This window comes from Mus musculus, chromosome 17 (assembly GCF_000001635.26).
Source record: "Mus musculus strain C57BL/6J chromosome 17, GRCm38.p6 C57BL/6J".
Lineage (NCBI taxonomy): Eukaryota > Metazoa > Chordata > Mammalia > Rodentia > Muridae > Mus > Mus musculus.
In genome coordinates, this window is record NC_000083.6 from 13,841,084 (window position 1) to 13,857,769 (window position 16,686).

General features: G+C 42.4%; 1 protein-coding gene across 26 annotated transcripts in view; it reads left to right on the forward strand.

Moving 5' to 3' along the window:
- The window catches only part of Afdn (afadin, adherens junction formation factor), a 145,408-nt gene that overhangs the window by 80,693 nt on the left and 48,029 nt on the right, over positions 1–16,686 (forward strand). For 15 of the 26 annotated variants that reach the window (XR_385293.3, XR_001782046.2, XR_001782047.2 and 12 more), the window contains 8 exons: positions 5,189–5,250; positions 5,351–5,556; positions 7,272–7,292; positions 8,025–8,170; positions 8,485–8,579; positions 9,697–9,962; positions 11,233–11,376; positions 14,131–14,329. Coding sequence is in view for 21 of the 26 variants with exons in the window: in XM_006523752.3 (XP_006523815.1) it covers positions 5,189–5,250; positions 5,351–5,556; positions 7,272–7,292; positions 8,025–8,170; positions 8,485–8,579; positions 9,697–9,962; positions 11,233–11,376; positions 14,131–14,329 (1,139 nt within the window). In the remaining 5 variants the exon portion in view is untranslated. The remainder of the gene's footprint in view (positions 1–5,188; positions 5,251–5,350; positions 5,557–7,271; positions 7,293–8,024; positions 8,171–8,484; positions 8,580–9,696; positions 9,963–11,232; positions 11,377–14,130; positions 14,330–16,686) is intronic. The other 11 variants (XR_003952091.1, NR_151731.1, XM_006523757.3 and 8 more) reach the window with 1 other exon arrangement.

The following is a 16,686-nucleotide window of genomic DNA, read 5'->3' on the forward strand; positions in this document are numbered from 1 at the left end:
ATAGAACTCTGCACTAAACCCGTCTGGTCCTGGGCTTTTTTTGGCTGGGAGACTATTAATAACTGCTTCTATTTCTTTAGGGGATATGGGACTGTTTAGAAGGTCAACTTGATCCTGATTCAACTTTGGTACCTGGTATCTGTCCAGAAATTTGTCCATTTCGTCCAGGTTTTCCAGTTTTGTTGAGTATAGCCTTTTATAGAAGGATCTGATGGTGTTTTGGATTTCTTCAGGATCTGTTGTTATGTCTCCCTTTTCATTTCTGATTTTGTTAATTAGGATTTTGTCCCTGTGCCCTTTAGTGAGTCTAGCTAAGGGTTTATCTATCTTGTTGATTTTCTCAAAGAACCAACTCCTCGTTTGGTTAATTCTTTGAATAGTTCTTCTTGTTTCCACTTGGTTGATTTCACCCCTGAGTTTGATTATTTCCTGCCGTCTACTCCTCTTGGGTGAATTTGCTTCCTTTTTTTCTAGAGCTTTTAGATGTGTTGTCAAGCTGCTAGTATGTGCTCTCTCCCGTTTTTTCTTGAAGGCACTCATAGCTATGAGTTTCCCTCTTAGAAATGCTTTCATTGTGTCCCAAAGGTTTGGGTACGTTGTGGCTTCATTTTCATTAAACTCTAAAAAGTCTTTAATTTCTTTCTTTATTCCTTCCTTGACCAAGGTATCATTGAGAAGAGTGTTGTTCAGTTTCCATGTGAATGTTGGCTTTCTGTTATTTATTTTGTTATTGAAGATCAGCCTTAGTGCATGGTGATCTGATAGGATACATGGGACAATTTCAATATTTTTGAATCTGTTGAGGCCTGATTTGTGACCTATTATGTGGTCAATTTTGGAGAAGGTACCATGAGGTGCTGAGAAGAAGGTATATCCTTTTGTTTTAGGATAAAATGTTCTGTAGATATCTGTCAGATCCATTTGTTTCATCACTTCTGTTAGTTTCAGTGTGTCCCTGTTTAGTTTCTGTTTCCATGATCTGTCCATTGGTGAAAGTGGTGTGTTGAAGTCTCCCACTATTATTGTGTGAGGCGCAATGTGTGCTTTGAGCTTTACTAAAGTTTCTTTAGTGAATGTGGCTGCTCTTGTATTTGGAGCATAGATATTCAGAATTGAGAGTTCCTCTTGGAGGATTTTACCTTTGATGAGAATGAAGTGTCCCTCCTTGTCTTTTTTGATGACTTTGGGTTGGAAGTCAATCTTATCAGATATTAGGATGGCTACTCCTGCTTGTTTCTTCATACCATTTGCTTGGAAAATTGTTTTCCAGCCTTTCATTCTGAGGTAGTGTCTATCTTTTTCTCTGAGATGAGTTTCCTGTAAGCAGCAAAATGTTGGGTCTTGTTTGTGTAGCCAGTTTGTTAGTCTATGTCTTTTTATTGGCGAGTTGAGACCATTGATGTTAAGAGATATTAAGGAAAAGTAATTGTTGCTTCCTGTTATTTTAGTTGTTAAAGGTGGCATTCTGTTCTTGTGGCTGTCTTCTTTTAGGTTTGTTGAGGGATTACCTTCTTGTTTTTTCTAGGGCGTTGTTCCCGTTCTTGTATTGGTTTTTTTCTGTTATTATCCTTTGAAGGGCTGGATTCGTGGAGAGATAATGCGTGAATTTGGTTTTGTCGTGGAATACTTTGGTTTCTCCCTCTATGATAATTGAGAGTTTGGCCGGGTATAGTAGCCTGGGCTGCAGTTTGTGTTCTCTTAGTGTCTGTATAACATCTGTCCAGGCTCTTCTGGCTTTCATAGTCTCTGGTGAAAAATCTGGTGTAATTCTGATAGGCTTGCCTTTATATGTTACTTGACCTTTTTCCCTTACTGCTTTTAGTATTCTATCTTTATTTAGTGCATTTGATGTTCTGATTATTATGTGTCGGGAGGAATTTCTTTTCTGGTCCAGTCTATTTGGAGTTCTGTAGGCTTCTTGTATGTTCATATGCATCTCATTCTTTAGATTTGGGAAGTTTTCTTCAATAATTTTGTTGAAGATGTTTGCTGGACCTTTGAGTTGAAAATCTTCATTCTCATCCACTCCTATTATCCGTACGTTTGGTCTTCTTATTGTGTCCTGGATTTCCTGGATATTTTGAGTTAGGCTCTTTTTGCATTTTCCATTTTCTTTGATTGTTGTGCCGATGTTCTCTATGGAATCTTCTGAACCTGAGATTCTCTCTTCCATCTCTTGTATTCTGTTGCTGATGCTCAAATCTATGGTTCCAGATTTCTTTCCTAGGGTTTCTATCTCTAGTGTTGCCTCGCTTTGAGTTTTCTTTATTGTGTCTACTTCCCTTTTTAGGTCTAGTATGGTTTTGTTCATTTCCATCACCTGTTTGTATGTTTTTTCCTCTTTTTCTGTAAGGACTTCTACCTGTTTGATTGTGTTTTCCTGTTTTTCTTTAAGGACTTGTAACTCTTTAGCAGTGTTCTCCTGTATTTCTTTAAGTGATTTATTAAAGTCCTTCTTGATGTCCTCTACCATCATCATGAGATATGCTTTTAAATCTAGGTCTAGGTTCTCAGGTGTGTTGGGGTTCCCTGGACTGGGCGAAGTGGGTGTGCTGGGTTCTGGTGATGGTGAGTGGTCTTGGTTCCTGTTAGTAAGATTCCTCCGTTTACCTTTCGCCATCTGGTAATCTCTGGAGTTAGTAGTTATAGTTGACTCTGTTTAGAGATTGTTCTTCTGGTGATTCTGTTACCCTCTATCAGCAGACCTGGGAGACAGATTCTCTCCTCTGAATTTCAGTGCTCAGAGCACTGTCTGCTGGCAAGCTCTCTTACAGGGAAGGTGCGCAGATATCTTGTATTTGGACCTCCTCCTGGCCGAAGAAGAAGGCCTAAAACAGGACCTTTCTCAGACACTGTGTTGCTTTGGCAGTTCCCAGGTGGTACAGACTCTCACCTAAGCAGACTAAATTCCTAAGTTCCTTGGAGTCCCGGGACCAAGATGGCGACCGCTGCTGCTGTGGCTTAGGCCGCCTCCCCAGCCGGGTGGGCACCTGTCCTCCGGTCCGGAAGGTGGCCGGCTGTCCCCGGCCCACACAGGGTGCTGCCTCAGCGCCTCTGTGCTTCTGCCTGTTCCAGAAGCTGTCAGGTTCTCTGGCGCACCCTCTCACCTGTTCAGACTAATTTCCTAAGTTCGGCGGGTCCCGGACCAAGATGGCGACCGCTGCTGCTGTGGCTTAGGCCGCCTCCCAAGCCGGGCGGGCACCTGTCCTCCGGTCCGGACGGTGGCTGGCTGTCCCCGGCCCACACAGGGTGCTGCCTCAGCGCCTCTGTGCTTCTGCCTGTTCCAGAGGCTGTCAGGTTCTCTGGCGCACCCTCTCACCTGTTCAGACTAATTTCCTAAGTTCGGCGGGTCCCGGACCAAGATGGCGACCGCTGCTGCTGTGGCTTAGGTCGCCTCCCCAGCCGGGCGGGCACCTGTCCTCCGGTCCGGAAGGTGGCCGGCTGTCCCCGGCCCACACAGGGTGCTGCCTCAGCCCCTCTGTGCTTCTGCCTGTTCCAGAGGCTGTCAGGTTCTCTGGCGCACCCTCTCACCTGTTCAGACTAATTTCCTAAGTTCGGCGGGTCCCGGACCAAGATGGCGACCGCTGCTGCTGTGGCTTAGGCCGCCTCCCCAGCTGGGTGGGCACCTGTCCTCCGGTCCGGAAGGTGGCCGGCTGTCCCCGGCCCACACAGGGTGCTGCCTCAGCGCCTCTGTGCTTCTGCCTGTTCCAGAAGCTGTCAGATTCTCTGGCGCACCCTCTCACCTGTTCAGACTAATTTCCTAAGTTCGGCGGGTCTCGGACCAAGATGGCGACCGCTGCTGCTGTGGCTTAGGCCGCCTCCCCAGCCGGGCGGGCACCTGTCCTCCGGTCCGGACGGTGGCTGGCTGTCCCCGGCCCACAAAGGGTGCTGCCTCAGCGCCTCTGTGCTTCTGCCTGTTCCAGAAGCTGTCAGGTTCTCTGGCGCACCCTCTCACCTGTTCAGACTAATTTCCTAAGTTCGGCGGGTCCCGGACCAAGATCAGATCACCCAGTTTTCTAATTTTAATAATTATTCCTAATTATCTCTGTAAAGTTGGACAAAAGTGAAAAAGATGTTGAAATATTAACGAAGGTTACTTGTCTTTTTATTTAGTAGCAAACTACCTTAGAATAACTATGGTCGTAATTACATCTCAAAAGGAAAGGGTATTTGAGGGGAATGTTAGCCATTAAGGTAAGGAGAGCTACAGTGGAGTTATACTTATGTAGTTTACTATTTCTGCAAGACCTCAGTGGTAACTTTCAAATGTTTTCTGGCCATAGTCATAGCATGAGGTATATGGAGCCTGTTGGATGTACTCAGGCATGTGTACAGGTTTACAGCTGAGGAGGAGTTAGGCAGAACAGTGTTCAGGCATCTTTCCTCAGCACTGGGGCTCTGAGCCATCTTCTGAAGACATCTATCGCAGAACTAGACTTAGCCTTCTAATTCATTTGTTCCTGAGTACCTAGAGACGTATAAACAGTAGCACAGTAAGTACTTAGCTAGTTCTTAGAAATGTTTCCAGTTATTTAAATTTTTGATAATTCCTTATAGGTAAAGTGATAGCATCTGATATTTATGTGACCTTGAGGAAGATGAGCAGATAGAATGACCATTTTTTGTTGTTGTTGTTGTTGTTGTCTTTGTTTTTTAAAGCATGCTTTATTGTGAGCTTTGATAAAGGAAATACTGTGTTATTTAAAAACAAAACCCGAGGGGCTGGAGACATGCTTGTCGGTTAAGAACACCTGTCTTGCTTGCAGAGGACCCAGTTCAGTTCCTAGTAGTGTTTAATCTTGTCTGTGGGGATGGATTGCTGCCTGCCTCTTAGGACATGCCTTCTTCCATTTGGAAGTGCTCAGTTTCTAGCGCAGGGTGGTGTCTCCCAGCAGTGTCTTTTCACTGTTACCTGAGCTGGGTGGTTTAGATCCTTGTCTTTAACATGGCACTCTCATTAATAATCCAGACTTGTGTTATAGCTGCATGATAGCTACTTGAAGGAGTCAGCCTTCTGTCTGTTCTGAATGTTTGACTCGGTAACTGATGAGGCTGAGAGGCTGTACTGCTATGTCACACTGCAAAACTCCATGTGGATACAAACTAGCTTAGAGGTGCACGCAGCAGTGAGGAGAGGTGGGATCAGCTCCTAAGGCAGGTTCAATGATGTCAGGTTTTTTTTTTTCAGGACTCAGGATGCTACTGGGCCTGAACTGATACTGCCTGCCAGCATTGAATTCAGGGAAAGCTGTAAGTGATTTTAGATTCTATTATTAGTGGATGAGTTCTTGCTCCATTTTCTCCAGGTGACTTGCATACTTTATGTTCATTTTTTTTTCTTGTTTTACAGCTGAAGACTCTTTTTTATCTGCCATTATAAACTATACCAATAGTTCTACAGTTCATTTTAAGTTGTCACCTACATATGTGTTATACATGGCATGCCGGTATGTATTGTCCAGCCAGCACAGGCCCGACATCAGTCCTACAGAGCGTACACATAAGGCCATTGCTGTTGTCAACAAGATGGTGAGCATGATGGAAGGGGTCATCCAGGTGAGTGGCAGCCCAGCAAGTGCTGGGAGGATGGCAGCCATCTTGTTAGTTTCTGTGACACTTCTGATCTGGTGACAAGTTTTGCCTGTACAGCCTGGGGGGGTCTTTTTTTTTTTTTTTTAAATGCATAGATTTTAAAGTTGAAAGAAAATAACACCTTGTTCTAAAAAATTTCTTCTCTGTAAATTGTAGAGAAAATGAAGATAAACTGTAACCCAACACTTGTGAAAAATACCCTGAAATTATAGTACATGTGAGAGAGTGCTTAGAGGGTGGTCAGGTTATTTTCTGAATTTTCTTTAAATTATTGAAATGAAATTCACACAGTATACTGTCATCTGCATTCTGGTGTGTGCAGCTCTACCCTAAGAGTGTTTCTCCAGTGTAGCAAGGATAGTCATTCTCTCTTTCCACAGGCCCTGGGGTCCACTTTCTTAGTTTTTTAGTGTGAGGCACTTGCTTTTTTGTAATGAGCCTGTGGTGTTGGGTGCATTTGCACATATGTATTCTTGACAGTGTGTCTGTAGAGTTAGTGGGCTGGAGGGTAAACTTCTCATTAAGGTGGAATTCTCTCACCCTGGTAAGAATTCTTGGGTGGTGGTTTGGCTCCCTTAACTAACTCCTCAGTCTACAGTTTATAAACTTGGTGCAGCTGTTTTCCATATTTGCAGGTAATTTGAGGATTTAATTGTAAAGGTTATAAAGACTTTAAAAAGTTTCCTTAACTCAGCTAAGAAACTAAAAGTGCAATGTTACTTTAGTTAAATGGTTTGGTGACTTAAAAAAATTTTTTTGGCAGTATAATTTGAGGGTAACTGAGATGGTCTCTTAATACTTTCTGAGTTATTTTTAAAAGCCAAAAGTTTTCCACAAATTTTTCTTTCACATTTGAGTGACTAGCACAGTAGGATTCTGATGGTCTTATTTAAGCTAAAGAATAGATAAAAAGAAAGACCATTTTATCTGGATACTTTGTTATTTCTGGTATCATCATTTTATATATAAATAAATGTAAGTGTCCTTCTTAGTTGTCATCCAAAGTTATTGTCTGTCTCTTGCCATGTGTGAACTTGAAGCCTGTGTCATTCAGACTGTGATAATTTTATCACCAAACTACCTTTGAGAATTTATCCTCAGTGTCTGCTAGTGGGAACTTTGACTACTAGCTGGAAAAGGCTTTTAAACTTAAGAGTAGATTCAGTGTATCATTGGATCACTCATTGGTGATGGGAAAAAAATTACCATAGTAGATAATTTAGAGTCTACTGCCCAAACCAGCATTCCCTTTAGTACAGGTATAGATGAATTCTTTATGCACTTTAGAAATTGCCAGCTTTTATTTGGACTGTTTTTCTCAGTGTTTCCATTTTCATCTTCATAGTTAATTCATGGGAATGGACCCTTTCACCTTCATGTAGTAAGCTCACAGAATCATTTTAAAGTGTTTGCAGGTCCTTCCTTCGCGTTCTCTCTTAGAGAGAGGAGCATGGTCATGTGTGTTTTATTATGACATTGTCTTTATAAACAGTAAAGAGGTTGTGCTGATGTTAAGACCACGAACCTAGCCCTCTGTGTCAGATGCTTTGGGAATAACTAAGTGTCGTGCTCATGTCGTACCTTCATGTTAGTGTTTTGATTTTTTTTAAATTATCATGATTGTTTACAAGTTTCTTTCTCTCGTTCTGCTTGATTTCCCCTCGTCTGTTTTTCTCCAGGAAGTAGACCAGGTTGATCAGGTAGGACATACTGCTGGGAACTGATCCTAGCTGTGTTGGCTTAGCTGAGTTTCTCATGCTGCTTCCATTACAAATATGAGCCTACAAAAACTGGACTGAGCAGTTCATAACCCTCATTCAGCAACTGAAACATGCAACACTAAAATCCTTTTTGACTGCGCAACTTATATCAGCATTTCATAATTTCTGCTTAATGCACTTCAGTGTGGATATGAAATGACAAAAGTTCTGTTTCTTCTCTATTTTTATCCTTGGTTCCTATTCTTTGGATCTCATCTAAGGCTGCCTGGCCTGCAAATGTGGTCGGGAGAGGATGTGATAGATCAGTACTTGATACTGAGTTGCATGGTGTCCAAGCCAGTGACTACAAGTATCAGGGTGGCTGTGGGTAACCATGGATACCTGTGTGTGTGCTACGCAGATTACCAGATAATGCATAATCTACAATTTGGTTTTGTAATACACAGTATATCCGTTCTTTACTGACTCTGCAAATTCCATTTAATTAGACCAGTATGACTGTGTATATGAATCCTCAGACGCTGCATTGGTTATTTGCTTCCCATTGCTCGGCATGTATCTAAATTTCTTTGCAAGTATCTGGTATCTGTGGTAACTACCTGGTGGAGATGGGAAGGTACTGGTCTATCTTCAGCTTCTCAGGAACATTCCTGTTTATTTGTAATTTTTCTGATGCCTTGCTTTGTTTATGGGAATGTTTTCTGTCCACAGAAACAGAAGAACATTGCAGGAGCACTTGCTTTTTGGATGGCAAATGCATCTGAGCTTCTCAACTTCATCAAGCAGGACCGAGACCTTAGTCGGATCACGCTGGATGCCCAGGATGTCCTAGCACACTTGGTTCAGATGGCATTTAAGTAAGAAGCACATTCTGGAAAGAATAATAAGTTTTCATGCTTACAAGCTTCATGTTGTGTTTTCAAAGCCAGTGTTAAAGATTTTACTTACCCTAAGTGAAGATGCTTGATTGCCACAAAACACAGGAGATTGTGTTAACTTAAGAGCAGTGTGCTCTGGAACAACTGCAGTGTTGTGAGTGTTCCAGAGTACAATTTTTGTTATTTTTAATGAAAAATATTCTTAAAGAATACAGATTGTCTCAAATGGTAAAAATCTAACACTGCCTCTGTGCAACCTGCTCAGGTGATTAAAATTGTTTGTGTATTTTCAGGTACTTGGTTCATTGCCTTCAGTCAGAACTTAATAACTACATGCCAGCCTTTCTGGATGATCCTGAGGAGAACAGTCTGCAAAGACCAAAAATAGGTAAGAGTCTTATGTGCCTCCCCTAACATTGAACTTGGGTTTATTTTTAAGTCTTTTTTTTTTTAATATATTAAATGTTTGTATGTTCTGACTGCATTTATGTCTGTATACCATATCTGAGCCACAGAGGCCAGAAGAAGGTGTCAGATTGCCTAGAACTAGAATTAAATTAAAGACTGTTGTGAACCACTATGTGGGTGCTGGGAGTTGAACTTGGGCCCTCTGAAAGACCAGCCAGTGTTTTTAATCACTGAGCTCTCTCTCTAGTTCCTAGTTTTACTAGTCTTCTGGTGCTACTGGCCTCTGTCTGGGTTATAGGCCTAGCAAGCTTCTGCTGCGCCACTCTCCTAAGGGCCTGTTTTTTTTTTTTTTTTTTTTTTTTTTTTTTTAATGTATATGAGCTTTGACTACTTGTACGTGTGTGTCTAGTATCCAACAGAGGCAAGGAAAGGTTGTGGCATTTCCTGGAACTAGAATTATACATAGATGGCCCTTATGCCATGTCAGGTGCTAGGAACTGAACCTGGACCTGCAAGTGCAGCAGCTTCCAAGCCACCTCTCCAGCCCTAAGTTTATCTTTGTATGCAGTATATTGTAAGGAAGGTCTTTCTTCTTTTAAGATTTACTTTTATTTGTGTTACGTGTTTGTGTGAAAATATGCTGTGGGTACCCAAAAAGGTCAGAAGAGGGCATCAGAGTCCATAGATTTGGAGTTTAAGCAGCTGGGAAACAAACTTTGGTCTTGTGGAAGAACAGTGCTGCTGCACTGCAACAAGTGCTCTTAGCTGTGAAACTGTCCTTCCAGCCCCAGGCTTGTTTCTTAAATGACTGCCTTATTGTAGCTTTGAGATGACTTCCGAAGAACTGGCTGTCAGACTTAGGAGTCATTTTCACTTTTGCTTTGCTTCTTTAAAAAACTTTTAGGTAAATTTATTTGAATAGTGGTTAGAAACTATGTGTTTAAGACCACACCCCTGCTTTCTGTTTGAATTTGGTATTTGTAACTGGTTTGACACATTTGTTAATTGTTATAACTACCTTTGTCTGAAGTTGGTATGACTCAGAGGTTCTGCTGTGACCCTGTGGCCCCTGACGATTTGTCCCATATCCTGAACAGATGATGTGCTGCACACACTCACAGGAGCCATGTCCTTGCTGCGGCGCTGCAGAGTCAATGCTGCCTTGACCATCCAGCTCTTCTCTCAGCTTTTCCACTTCATCAATATGTGGCTGTTCAACAGACTGGTGACTGACCCAGATTCAGGCCTGTGCTCCCACTACTGGGGTGCCATTATCCGCCAGCAGCTGGGGCATATTGAAGCGTGGGCAGAGAAGCAGGGGCTAGAGCTGGCAGCTGACTGTCACTTGAGCAGAATTGTACAGGTGTGGACAGTGGCTGTACTCCATTCTCCTTGCTTCTCCCTCTTCCCTGCCAGTACATGAACTTTAGATTGACATGATGAGTGACAACTTGGGGTGATAGAGCCTCAGTGTTTTTCCCATATGCATTCAGTCAAGCAGCTACTGTGGTTGTAGCCTCTGGGCTGCTGTAACAAGCCAGCTAAAACTAAATGTCTCAGCCGAGGTTTATTGTCTCTCTCTCCTGGAAACCAGAGGTTGAAATCAAGGTGCTGGCCTCTGAGGGACTTGAATATAAGTTGGTTCTTCCAGCCCTTGGTAGTTTATACCCAACTTAGGCATTCTTTGGCCAGTCTTTGCCACAGACTTCATGTGGTATTCTTGGGTACATGTCTGTCCAAGTCCCTGGTTTGTACAGGGGCATCAGTAAAACTGGCCTCCTTTTAACCAATTGTATGCACAAGGCCCTTCCTCAATAGTACTCCAGCCTCCAGCATCAGAACCTTAAGGACATGGTTCCTTCTGTAACAAGGTGTGTAAACAGTAGGACAGAGATATCACTGACATGGTCTTTTTTATGAGACCAGCAAAATAGGTTTTACTGAAGGATAAATGATGATTTTAAAATGGGGCAGCAGTTAACTCTTTAGATGTTAATCATAACCTACTATTTTAACAGCTCTCAGATACCAAAGTCTAGGAACTGGTGTTTATAATGAAGGACATGAGTTATATGCAGCCTCAAAACTTAAAACATTTACTTAAATGTATTTATTAACTTTTGTTTTTATGCCTTTCATTTCCTCTAAAGATATTTAGTAACCCAAGAAGCTGATGAGTTCTCAGCTTTTATCAAGATTCATATTTGCAAAACTATCAGATTCCTATTAACTAATCATCCGGCTTGCTATGTAAATGTTCAAACTTTAAAGGAGACTGCTTAAAAGACTTTATAAACATTGATAGTTGAGTAAAATTATATTAAAAACATAACAACTAAAGTAAAACCCAAGAGTGTATACAAAAGTATGCTTATCATTTACTATATGTAGCTCAATGTTAATGCCTCTTTAAAAGCATCTTGCATTTCAAAATCAAATTAACAAGATACTGCCTTTACGGTGGTTATAAATGGATATTTTTGTTGTGTGGTGCTGGAGATTTGAACCTCCAGCTTCACACATGATACTGAGTGTGAGGTCTTTTATAAGCTTTACACTCTCGGCTTTACAAAGAATGTCTTTCAAAGAAAAAATACTTTATCTTACTGCATGATATTTGTTCTCTTAAATAGGCTACAACATTGCTTACGATGGATAAGTATGTACCTGATGACATTCCAAATATAAACAGCACATGCTTTAAGTTAAATTCTCTGCAGCTTCAAGCCTTGTTACAAAATTACCACTGTGCACCCGATGAGCCTTTTATTCCTACGGTACGTGAGTATTTACTGTCCCACAGAGTGTGGGCGTGTCTGCACAGGAGACTGGGGATGGGGGGGAGAGGAAAGCATGCTCACTGGTGTGTCAGCATTGGCTCACCTGAAACTGTCTCTTGAGGTCAGTGCAAAGACTAGAGACTATAGACACATTTTAAGTAAGAAATGATTTGATTCAGGGCATTGTTTCTTGGCAAGTCCTTGGAAGAACTAGAGTAATGGGTTTTGAGTTGAAGTTCATACCACCATGCCTGAGTACCAGAGAGCCAGAGCTGCTGCAGGAGGTACAAGGATACTTTTTATATGTCGCTTACACTCCTGCCATCAGGAACAGCATGCATAAGTCTTCACTAGATAGCAGCTTTCTTGATTTAAATCAGTGTCTGATTGGTAACAACCAAAATCTCATCCAGAAGAAAGTCTGGAATTGTGGGAATTCTGATCTCCTTCTATAAGGAGACTTCAAGGTGAGAAACCCATTTGTGTGTGTGCGCGTGTATGTGTGTGCATGTGTGTGCATGTATACACACAGAGAGACAGAGAGAGAGAGCTGTGTTACAGATGCTACCATCTTAAGTCAATACCTGAGAGACAGTTTGAAAGAGGAAAGATTTGGACTCAGGGTTTCTGAGTTTCAGCCCATGATCAACTGGTTTCATGATTGTGGGTTGTAATAAGGCAGAGAACTCCATTGCAAAGAAGATGCTATGGAGGAGAACTGTTTCCTTCCTGCAGCCAGGGAACAGAAATTGCAGCAGTTATCCTCTTTGCTCATGACGTGTGTTGCTATCTTAAAATTAGAGCAACTGACAACTCATACTAAAATTTCAGGACACAGGTTGAGCTCACTACCATTCTGTCGTGGGATAGGGGGAGGACTCAAAGGACTTCTTTTCATGAATAATGTATAATTAGATAGCATGGGGGTTGGGAAGCTCTCCTTTGCTGGGACAGCTGCCTGTAAGTTGCCCATGTTCCTCTAATCCCTCTTAATTGTTTATCATGCCAGACTTGGCTGGGATCATTTCTTTTACCTGTTCTTACCTCTCTATACAGAGGTAGTATATATGGACTACTCAGGGGAAAAATTATTCAAAGACAGGAAGGGGCCATGGCAAAATAAAAATCTTTAAAGATAGATTCCCCCTGTGACCTGTTTCTAATTAGATCCAATTTTCCCTAGTTCTGCTACTTCACAATAACCTATTCAAGTATGAATTCCCCAACTGTTTATCCATTGATGAAGACAAGTACCCTTTAGATCTAATCATTGCCTCAAAGCCTCTAAGCATAGGACACCTTTAGGAGGATGGGACAGTTCCACGCAGTAACTGTGAGACCCCGACTTAAAGCGTTTCCCCCAAGCTTGTTTTCCCTGATCTCTAAAAATACAGCCAGAAAGAAGTTCTTTGTTCTCTATAGCCAGCAAAAAGCCTTTTTGTTTCTGTGCCTTACAGCCAGAGATGCGATGATTGTGGGGAGACCTAGCCAGGAGCTTGCTTGGCTTCCTGTGCCAAGGACACGGAGATAGATTCCACAGAGAAGAGCTACAGCTCACTCGCCACTCCTCATGCCTTGTAATTTTACCAAGGACACCCACCAGAGGAGAGCTGTAGCCAAACTCCTCTCAACTTCCCTCGGCTCCTCCCAACTCCTCCCAATTCCTCAGCTAGCTGTTAAAAGCACCCTAGTGATACCGCTCTGTGCTGGCTGTGAAAGGAGTTTTTCCTCAGCTAGCTGACAATAAAGTCTCTTGCAGTTTGCATCAGGTGTGGTTTTCTCTTGAGTTATTGGGGTGTCGGCCAGCTCATCCCGGGACTTGAGCTGAGGTCTCCCCAGTTTCAGGGGTCTTACATAACATCTAACACCCGAGCCAGCTGTATGGAGAAGATTATGCTAGTTGGTGGACAAATGAAGCTCATACTGAGTTTCAATAAAAGGCAGGTACAGAATAGCCAAACACTGGATATCACCCCCGCAGCAGTATACTGCACCAGAAAGTCATGTTACAGTGATGGCAAGGAATCATGGTTGCCGTGATACCGTGAGTGAGGGTTATGATGCACTTGCTGCAGAAGAAACCATATGCAAAGTATTGACAGTCGCTTCTAGCGTTTAATTTTAACAGTAGATGAAACTCCCTTTGACATTATAAATAAACCTAGACTTTTGCTCCTTTTGTGGGAAAGGAAAATGGTGGTAGAGCCCAGGACTGTCTCCAGGGGCAGCTCTGCTCCTCATATAGAAGTTGTGGGGAAGTGCGCTGGGATCTTCATGTTAATGAGCCTCAGAATGGAGAGCTTTCTTTCTCGCCACTCCCTGCACTCCCAGATATGTGTTAGTAATATATCTTGTAATGTAAATCATCCACAGACCCCCCCCCCCGCCTGCCCCCCACTCAGCAGTTCTTCTACTGATTGGCTTCCAAGCTAGATATTTTACCTGTGTTTTTATTTGCTTTTGTTATTTTCTCATTCATTTTCCCTGTGTTATTTTATGTACTATAAAAATAATTATTCACAACTTCATAACAATGTGTTAAAGAGTTATACAAATCACCTGCTTTGGAGAAAAGAACATCAGGTGCTAAAACAGTGTTTTAAAGCCTTCTGTTCTGTCTTTAAGTGGTGTGTGTCTGACATGCAGGCACTCTGTGAAGCCAGCTCCTATTGCTCCCCTGAGGTCACATCTGTGAGGTGGTGCTTCCCGTCAGTGAGCATCTCTTGATGAGTCCATGTTTGTCCTCTGCAGGATCTCATAGAAAATGTTGTGGCTGTTGCTGAGAACACAGCTGATGAGCTCGCCCGCAGTGATGGCAGAGACGTGCAGCTGGAGGAAGACCCAGACCTACAGCTGCCTTTTCTTCTGCCAGAAGATGGCTATTCCTGTGATGTTGTCAGAAACATTCCAAATGGTTTACAAGAATTTTTAGACCCTCTGTGCCAGAGAGGTAAATACTACTTGTCACACTTCAGTTGGAGCTCCAACTGGGTTCAAGTGGGCTTTGTACTGACTCTCTGGATAACAGGCCTGCAGAATTGTGCCAGCTCTCCTGAGGAAGCTGTGCTCCTATGACTCCAGAAGAGTTTCACTGAGATTAAAGATCTTGCATGTCCAGACATGACCCCATGTGGGTGTGTTGTCTCCCTTGACTTTGTGCCTGCTCTCTTCCCACACGGTGCTGTAACAAAGCATCTGTAACCACACCTTTCTCCTGGCATGGAGAGCAGTAGAGGATCCCTGGGTTCTGAGGGATCCAGCCCACTGCCAGCCACTGGACTGTCATGGGCAGGTCACCCCTTACCTTAGCTCCTTCCTTATAAATCAGTGCAAGAGCTCAGAGAATTGGACAGGTTGCCTTTAGGGGGAGGGTTCTGTGTAGATTCTCAGGCCACCACATCATGCAGACTTCTATCAGTCTCTAGCTTTTCCCCATGACCTTTGATAGACTGATTTGCTGGTGTCTATCAATTTTTTAAAAACACTGTTTTTCTTTAAAGCATGGCTTTGAAACAAACCAAATTTTAATTGTACCCTGCTACTTTTTTTTTTTTTTTTATGATATGGAGAATAACATATGAGTTGGAAGATAGTCCCAAAGTACAGGAGTCTGAATAACAGATAGTAAGGCCAGTAAAGGTGCTGTGGCTGTAGACAAATACAGTAAGTGTGATTGTCTTACCTGACTTCACTCACTACAATAAATATGTTTTATATCTTCAAAAGTGCAGTGAACAAAAGATCACTCCATTGAAAGGCTGTCTCTTGTCATGAATTGTGTTGCCGATAAAGCAGTTTGTGCTTTAGTCTTCCTAGCAGGTTTGCTGTTCTCAGAGACAAGAAGCCCGAGGTCAGGGAAGCAGAGGTGAGGTCACTGAAGAAAACTGTGAAGTTTGAAGGAGCAGGTTTAGACCTGAAAGGTCCTCATCCATGGTACAGGTAAACCTGTGGTCACATGGTGAGGCTATAGCCAGGCTTAAATAGTCTCAAATGCTCTAGCTATCCCTCTCTAATGGAAGAACTCCAGCCCATGGAAGGCCCCTGGTCACAGCATGGGGAACACAGTAAAGCTATTTGACTGCTTGCTGTGGAGTTCCTTAAAGGTGTCTTTTCATGTGCATGTTCTCAGGAGATCAGGTTGAAACCATGGGCTTTAAGCTAGGCACAATCCCTCTATTGTATCCTTACCCTGGTGTCCCAGTGCTGGGCTACTTTAGGTTTGGCTGGGCTTTCTCATTCCTGCCTGTACTCATTGAGGCATGTTTGATGCTGAGTGCTCAGAAAGGCTTTAATTAATATCCTATAAATAAGTAAGCCAGGCGACTATAGTCTGTTACGACTTTGGAAGTGGACATAATTTATAGTGTGCCAGTTTTGTCATGTGTGCTATAGGTATTTGCCAGCATGGAAACACCGAGTGCTTAACCGGATGAAGATCTTTCTTCATACTTTCCCCTAGGCTCTCTTGGATAAGCAGTCTTAGGCCATGTGATACCTGATTCTGGTCTTGGCATCTGTACATTGTTTCGTACATGTTTGATGTTTATAGTTCATGCAGCCTAGCACACAGATGCCTTTAAAGGTGTAAAGTAGGCTGAGTGTTATGACATCAGTGTTTGTTAATTCTTCACACTCTTTTCTTTGTAAGCTGATTAAAGGACTACTGTGTACTGTCAGTCCCCCTTCACCCCCAGTACAAAGCAGTTCTGGGAAAGACTATAAAACCAGCCCAGACTAAGGCCTGAGTTATGATGAGTACCTCAAGCTATGACAAATCAGTTCCCATCAGCAGTATAGTGCAGAGCTTGTTATGGAAACCTGGCATTTGAAAACATAAAACATTGCTTACAATTGTTGAAATTCAGATTTTTAATAGAATTATAATTCTTTAAAACTTGAAGAAAAGCAAAATCTGAACACATTTCAATGAAACTTAGATTGAAACAATTTTAAAAGTGAAATTACATGTTTTTTTTTTTGCTTTAACTAATGTTCTTTATTCCTCCCCCAAAAATACATGTCTGATAACAGCAGTCCACATTATATTACAATGGTGAAGTGCTAGACCAGGGCAGCCTCCCTAGGGCAGCTGCACTCAGACATCAGCCATGTCCACAGGAGTGTGATCCTGAGCCACACTGGCTATTCAGGACAAGAAGACGGCAGCAGCCCTGTAGCATAATCAAGTTCTGGAAACCTTGTGTGATATGGTTTTGTCAAAAAAGAACCCTGAGGAATATAAAATAAACCTTGACTAAGTGATGGTGACATGGCTTTGAATATGAGTCTTAGTTCTTTAAGTATGTC